This window comes from Anomalospiza imberbis, chromosome 17, assembly GCF_031753505.1.
Source record: "Anomalospiza imberbis isolate Cuckoo-Finch-1a 21T00152 chromosome 17, ASM3175350v1, whole genome shotgun sequence".
NCBI classification, from domain to species: Eukaryota; Metazoa; Chordata; class Aves; order Passeriformes; family Viduidae; genus Anomalospiza; species Anomalospiza imberbis.
This window is the reverse complement of record NC_089697.1, coordinates 6,672,547-6,679,791: the sequence shown is the minus strand read 5'-3', so window position 1 is coordinate 6,679,791 and position 7,245 is coordinate 6,672,547. Positions and strand designations below refer to the sequence as shown.

Here is a 7,245-nt window from a genome sequence, read left to right as displayed (position 1 = left end):
GCATTGGCCCTCATCTCCTTCTGCCATCACTTGCTCCAAGGTCCCACTCCCCTCCCAGCCCCATTTCTGCCAGTGCTACTCTCTGCTGCTGGGCCGTGGCTCTGCCCTCAGGGTGCCACAGGCAGCATGATGCCATGGTGTGCCCTGGAAGAGTGCCCAGGTTGTTGGAGCTGCAGCTTCTGCATGTGGTGGAAACGAAGGATGGGAATAACATAGGGAAGGCCAAGGGATCTGCCACAGTGCCAGAGAGACCAGAGCTCGATCTGAATTTCTGACTATATCCTAGAGCTGGAGTCAGATGTCTCCTTGTCAGGGATGCCCTGCAGGTTCATCCTCCCAGGGGTTATTTAGCACCCAGCTCCCACAACAGCTCTGTGCTGTGGGCTGAGGTCCTGGCAGGCTGGAGAGTGGAGGATGTGGAGCAGTGCCTGCTCCTAAATACCTCAGGAGCCACCAGCTTCATTGGACTCTCAGGGCACCTTGGCAGAGGCCCTCCTCACCTCGGCTGCCAGCCAGGCAGGGAGCACAGAGAGCCACTGCCTCCTGCCTGGTGAAGAGCTGGGCCATCACAGGGACAAGGGGGGCAGCTGGACCCTGTGGGAGGGGGCTGTAGGGTGATGTGGCTGCAGGGTCCCTGGGCTATGTCCCACCATGAGGGAATACTTGGCTGGATGTGTTTGTCACACCGGGTGCAGGATGGCAGCTGCTTGTGAAGCAATTTCCTGCGCCAGGGAATGGGGGCTGCTCTTGCAGGGCTGTGGTGGAGGAGTGAGGCAACCCCCTGATTTCTCACCGTTGCTTCCTCCCAGCTTAGCTCACACTGCCTGTGAGTTTCCTGTGTCCAGCCAGCCGTGGCCCTGGGATGCATCCCACCAGCACAGGGCATCTGGCAGGTGATGCTGCCCCAGGGATGGGCCCTCACTTGGGTATGGGGGTTCCTCTTCAAGAACACAGGGAGCAGAGCCCTGGCCTCTCACTGTCCTCAGCTGTGCTGGGTGCCAGCATAACCTGCTTGTCCTTTGGCTGGGCCAAGAGCTGCTGGTTTGGCTCAGCCAGAGCTGGGGGGATACTGGGAAGGGGCGGCTGCTGAGCCCCAGCCTGGCACTGTTGGGAGCTGGGAGGACAGGCACTAACAGCAATGGCGTGAACAGGAGGATCCTCCTGATGAAGCCAGCTGAGCTTCATGGCACTGAGCTTCCTTGGGCTCATGGGGTTTGTGAGGGCTGGGGCAGGGGATCTGCTCTGGGACCTGTGTCTCAGCAGCCTCACTGGACTGCACCAGTCCTCCCTCCCCCCAGCTGACGCTGCGCCTTGTTCTCTGCCATCTGTTTTCTCCTCGCTCCTCATCCCTGTTTGCTTTCCCCTTCACTGCTCTCGTTCCCACAAGCGTCGGCACTTTGGGAGAAGCAGGAAAACCATCCCATGGCAAGATCTGTGCTGTGCTGGGTGGGAACCTGAGTCAGCAGCACCCTGCAGAGAAGGGCAGCAAGGATAGGGCACCCCTAATGTCCCAGGGCCCCAGGTGGAGCATTCCCGTGCCCAGAGCTGCTCCTGGGCAGGCACTGCCTCTAGTACCAGGAAGCTCTGCCATTTAACTGCTAGCATTTGGACTTGGAGGTCAAGGGGTGAGGAGCCATGGGCATCTCCAGTGCTGGAAACACTCTGACCCACAGGGGTGATGCAGCTGTGGTGGGGAAGGATGTAGAGTCCTGGTGAGGGTGCAAGCTCCCAAATCCCAGGCAGGTGGGTTCCAGGTGCTGTGGCTCAGGTGGGGGTTCCACTGCTATCTGCCCCCATGCCCACCCATGCCCTTGCAGGTCTGGGTCCAGCACCATCAGCCCTTGGCCAGGCAAGCTCAGTGTCAGCTGGGGTGATGACATAGCTACAGGGTCCTGAGCACCTGGCTGGCCTCCAGCGATGCCCTGCTGTCCCCACAGCTACCACGGTCTTGGGGCCAGCAGGGCAGTGCCTGTGCAGGGCAGCCCCAGGGTGGCCATTCAGTGCTGTGCTGTGGCCCGGTGCAGCCGCCCAGCCACTGTCCTTCCTGTCCCCGCGTGGCTGCGGAACGCAGCGTGTTTAGTAAACAAGGTGATGAAACAGTTAAGGCAGAGATGGAGTGTGCGTTTCGTCACCGTGGGAAGGGAGAAGGGAGCGTGAGTCGGCGCTGAGGGGTCTGAGGGTGACTCACTGCCCTCCCACCCCATAAATAGGAGCGGGTAGCCCGGCGGCATCCAGAGCAGACAGCGGGGACCAGCACAACCACATCCCTCCTGTCACCGCCGAACCATGGCACTCCTCCTGGCCCCGCTTGTCGTCGGGCTGCTGGCCGTCTCCTGCTGTGCGGCCCCTCTCCAGGGCAAGCCGCAGGCAGTTGTCACCTTCCCGGGGGACCTAATCAGCACCTTGCCCGATCTAGAGCTGGCAGAGGTGAGGGCAGCATGGCCCCGTGGTGCCCTCCTGGCACCCAGGTCCCCAAGGGAGCACCCAGGCTGACAGTGAGGGGCTGCAGACACGGCTTGAGAGCTGTCAGTGTCCTTGAGCTCAGGGAGGCACCCAGGCTGGGATGGGTGCCCGGGGCTGCTGGAGCCCCCTTCCGCCTCACTCACTCCTCTGGCTGCCTTTCCTCCACAGCGCTACCTGCAGAGGTTCGGCTACACCACGGAGGCAGAGGCTAAGATTGGTGGCAGGCACGTGTCCCTGGGCAAGGCACTGCTCAAGATGCAGAAGCAGCTGGGCCTGGAGGAGACAGGAGAGCTGGATGCTGCCACATTGGAGGCCATGCGAGCCCCCCGCTGCGGCGTCCCTGATGTGGGAACCTTCCTTACCTTTGAGGGGGACCTCAAGTGGGACCACATGGACCTGACTTACCGGTGAGTCTGCTCTGGAGATGAACCCTTGTGTCCCCATGGTGATGGTCCCAGGAGAATGGAGAGCCTGAGGGACCAGGAGGCTGGCAGCCTCTGCTCAGCCCTTCTCCAGGCTTGGTGCTGCCTGTACAGCTAGGTCCCAGTGCTGCCAGGGCCAAGCCGGGACAGCAGCAGCATCTGCTCCCCAATGCCCAGAAGGGCACCTGAGCCCTGGGTGATGTGAAGGCTATCACCTCTGGAGGTGGGAGTCTGCTCCTTCCCAGAATAGGGTCACTCCTGCATGAGGAGGGGACCTGGCAGCACTGATCCTCTGCCTCCCTGGCAGGGTGATGAACTACTCCCCCGACCTGGACCGTGCCGTGATCGATGATGCCTTCAGACGGGCGTTCCAAGTGTGGAGTGATGTGACCCCTCTCACCTTCACTCAGATATACAGTGGCGAGGCAGACATCATGATCATGTTTGGTAGCAAAGGTGATGTCCTTTGGGCAGGCAGGGAGTGAGGAGGGGCCTGGTGTTGCACCCTGCCTGTGAGATCCTTACCCCATGTCTCCTTGGGCTGTGCTCAGAGTCCCCCTGCCCCAACACGTGCAGGAGGTGTGCAGGGCTTGGGTATCTGTGTGCATGCTGGGGACGTGAGGGCTCCTCTGGCAGGCCCAGCTGAGGGTGCTTTTCCCTGCAGAGCATGGGGACGGGTACCCCTTCGACGGCAAGGATGGGCTCCTGGCCCACGCCTTTCCCCCAGGCCAGGGCATCCAGGGTGATGCCCACTTTGACGACGATGAGTTCTGGACACTGGGAACTGGCTTAGGTAAGGGCAGGGTGTGGTGGGCTGGGGGGGGTCTGGTGGTGCCAAGCCCAGCCGCAGCACTGAGCCATCCCTCTCTGAGCAGTGGTGAAGACCCGTCACGGGAATGCCAATGGAGCCGAATGCCACTTCCCCTTCATCTTCGAGGGCCGCTCCTACTCCCGGTGCACCACGGAGGGGCGCAAGGATGGGCTGCCCTGGTGTGCCACAACCCCCAACTACGACCGGGATAAGAAATACGGCTTCTGCCCCAGCGAGCGTGAGTAGTGGCGACCATAACCCCTGCCCAGCCGCGCGGTGCCTGGCGCTCTCCTCACTCTCCCTCACCCCGCAGTCCTCTACACCAATGGTGGCAACAGCGATGGAGCCCCCTGCGTCTTCCCCTTTGTCTTCGATGGCACCTCCTACGATACCTGTACCACAGACGGGCGCTCCGATGGCTACCGCTGGTGTGCCACCACCTCCAGCTTCGACCAGGACAAGAAATACGGCTTCTGCCCCAACCGAGGTGCCAGCAGGGAGGGGGCCATGCAGGGGAGGGGGCACAGAGGGTGGGCACGTGAGGGATCTCAGCATTGTCCTGGGTTCTGGCCGGTGCAGCCAGGGACCAGGGACAGCCTCACTGACACTTTGCTGCAGACACGGCGGTGATCGGCGGCAACTCCCAGGGGGACCCGTGCGTCTTTCCCTTCACCTTCCTGGGCCAGTCCTACAGTGCCTGCACCAGCCAGGGCCGGCAGGATGGCAAGCTCTGGTGTGCCACCACCAGCAGCTATGACAACGACAAGAAGTGGGGCTTCTGCCCTGACAGAGGTACTGGCCCCTCTGTCCGTGCTCCCCTTTGTGCCTCCCTGACCCATGCCATCTTGTCACACTTCTTGCGGGGACCATAGTCTCTGGATGGTGTGTCCTGCCCTGTTGTGGCCCACCAAGGCACTTAGGCCAGTATTTTCTCCCAGGCTACAGCATCTTCCTGGTGGCTGCCCATGAATTTGGACACTCACTGGGTCTGGACCACTCCAGTGTGCGTGAGGCCCTGATGTACCCTATGTACAGTTACATCCAGGACTTCCAGCTGCACCCCGATGATGTCCAGGGCATCCAGTACCTCTATGGTGAGCAGCTGCACTGCAGCTGGGTGCACGGGTGTCCTGCAGCACCAAGCTGATTCCAGCCTCATGCCCTCCCCTGTATTGACTCAGGTCGTGGCTCTGGCCCTAAGCCCACTGCACCTGCACCTGCTCCCACTGAGGAGCCCCAGCCCCTGCCCACAGAGGAGCCCCAGCCCATGCCCACAGAGGAGCCCCAGCCCATGCCCACAGAGGCTGGCAGCACCTCCACCACTGAGGAGGAGGAGGAGGAGACGCCAGAGCCCACAGTTGGACCCATTCCTGTGGACCCCAGCCGGGATGCCTGCATGGAGAAGAACTTTGATGCTATCACAGAGATCAATGGGGAGCTGTACTTCTTCAAGGATGGGTGAGTGGCAGCATCTGGCACCTCCTGCCCTGGTGAGGTGGGATGTGGGGGGACACAGGGACGTGGGGGATATGGGATGTGGCAGACTGAGATGATCAGGACAGCTCATCTTCCCCACCAGGAAATACTGGACCTACTCTTCTTTCTGGAAATCGGGCATCCAGGGTGCCTTCTCGGTTGCTGATACCTGGCCTGGCCTCCCAGACACCATCGATGCTGTTTTCCAGGATTTGCTCACCAAGAGGGTCTTCTTCTTTGCTGGTGAGCTGTGCCCCCACTGCCCTCGGCCCAGTCCCACGGGCAGTGGGAGGAGCCTGGTGAAGCCTGGGAGCTCTCAGGGCCGTCTGACACCCCCACTATCTCCCACTGCAGGTCGGCAGTTCTGGGTGTTTTCTGGGAAGAGTGTGCTGGGCCCCCGGGGGATTGAGAAGTTGGGTATAGGGAAGGAAGCCGGCCGCCTCTCGGGGGCCCTGCAGCGGGGCCGCGGCAAAGTGCTGCTCTTCAGCGGGGAGAGCTACTGGAGGTGAGCAGGACTGGAGAGCAGCAGCGACAGCCTGAGCCCCTGGCGAGGGACTCTGGGGGCGTTCCCAGGAGCCCTGAGCATGGCTCTGCTCTCCCACAGGCTGGATGTGAAGGTTCAGAGGGTGGACAAGGGCTACCCCCGTGCCACCGATGACGTCTTCACCGGCGTCCCCCTTGACGCACGCAATGTGTTCCTCTACCAAGGTGAGTGGATCCTGGCAGGTGGGTGCTGTGTGTTCCGGCCCGGGCTACCTGAGCCTCTCATGGCATTGCTCCGGTTCCTGGCTCGGGATACTCGGGTGTGTGGGGAATGGCCCCGGGACAGGACATGCCATCAGCCCCGGTGGGTCCTTATGGAGCTGGCAGGGTGCCAGCAAGGTGCAGGGTGCCATGTGCCTGTGCTGCTTGGGCAGCCACCAGGATGGGTCTTTGTATGGCCAAACTCTTGCTGACCCTCCATTCCCTCCGTCCCTCTCCTTGCCCAGGCAAGTATCACTTCTGCCGGGGCAGCTTCTACTGGAGGATGACACCGCGCTACCAGGTGGACAGGGTGGGCTACGTCAAGTATGACATCCTGCAGTGCCCCCAGAACTGAAGGCCTGACCAGCCACCAGCTCTGCCGCCCACTGCTCCCAACCTGCGGGCTCCTGTCTCATGGGCTGACCCCTGGGAGCCTTGTGGCTGTGGGTAGCTCCAGATGAGGTCACCATCTTCCTGGAAGAAAGGGGCAGGGGGTGCTGGGGTCACCTCCTGGGAGCTGCCCAGCCTGGAGAGCCCCAGCTGGGGAGAAGGACTCTTGCCACAGCTGGCATTGTGCCACCCCTGCCAGTGCCAGCTCCACTTCACAGAGGCGTTAGTCTGGTGCAAACCGCACATGGATTCGGGACAAATTTGTCTTTTTCCTGAGCCAGCGATGCCAGGTCAGGCTGAGCCCCCCTGGGAGCTGGCGCCTGGGGTCACACCAGCGTGGGACATGGGATTATGCCTACTCCTGCCCACTGACCACTCTGCCAACCACCCCCTCTGCCAGTTGCCTGCCCATTTGTAATAAAGACAATTCTTTGGACATGGCCTCGAGTGCTCTATCAGCTATTGGGACTATGGTTTGGAGAACCCCTGTGTGCTGGGAGCATAATCCTCCCCCAGCCCCGGAGATGCAAGCACCGGTGAGCAGGGGGGCACTGTGGGGGGGGCTGTCACCAAATCCCGCTTTACTAAGGACTCTGGATCCCGCAGGGACACTGGCTCCAACGAGGAGTGATGTCCCTCGGTCCCAATATTGTCCACCACCAGCCCTACGCCAGGGGCGGCACCCCCGCCCTGACTCGCCGGACCTCCCAAGCCCTGGCTCCGCATATTCCTACACCCACTGCCCTCCCCTGCGCTCCACTTTTGCACCGAGATGAAGAGCGGGCGGTTGTCACCGCGTGTGGCCGGCATTCAGCGTGTGACCGGACTCCCCACTGCAGCTGAGACCCCGCCGCGGGCTGGCCCCGTAGATTCCCCCGGCCCCGGTCTGTCCCTGCGTGGCCGCAGAGCGCGGCGACAGGGCCAGGGCCGGGATCGTGC

At 62.0% G+C, this 7,245-nt stretch overlaps 1 protein-coding gene across 1 annotated transcript; it reads left to right on the top strand.

Moving 5' to 3' along the window:
* Window positions 1–2,119: 2,119 nt before the first annotated feature.
* MMP9 (matrix metallopeptidase 9) lies at window positions 2,120–6,744 on the top strand. The gene is made up of 13 exons (XM_068207645.1): window positions 2,120–2,427; window positions 2,632–2,870; window positions 3,193–3,341; window positions 3,550–3,678; window positions 3,761–3,934; window positions 4,010–4,183; window positions 4,315–4,488; window positions 4,635–4,790; window positions 4,878–5,154; window positions 5,276–5,415; window positions 5,527–5,677; window positions 5,777–5,880; window positions 6,162–6,744. Exons 1-13 carry the CDS (start codon window positions 2,287–2,289, stop codon window positions 6,269–6,271), a joined length of 2,118 nt encoding a protein of 705 aa, XP_068063746.1. The 5' UTR covers window positions 2,120–2,286; the 3' UTR covers window positions 6,272–6,744.
* Window positions 6,745–7,245: the final 501 nt, after the last annotated feature.

Excerpts from the sequence above, each read along its gene's own strand:
- MMP9 (XM_068207645.1), top strand. The coding sequence starts at position 2,287 with ATGGCACTCCTCCTGGCCCCGCTTGTCGTCGGGCTGCTGGCCGTCTCC. Across the intron at positions 3,935-4,009 it reads CGGCTTCTGCCCCAGCGAGC|TCCTCTACACCAATGGTGGC; the intron begins GTGAGTAGTGGC and ends CTCACCCCGCAG. Across the intron at positions 5,416-5,526 it reads GAGGGTCTTCTTCTTTGCTG|GTCGGCAGTTCTGGGTGTTT; the intron begins GTGAGCTGTGCC and ends CTCCCACTGCAG.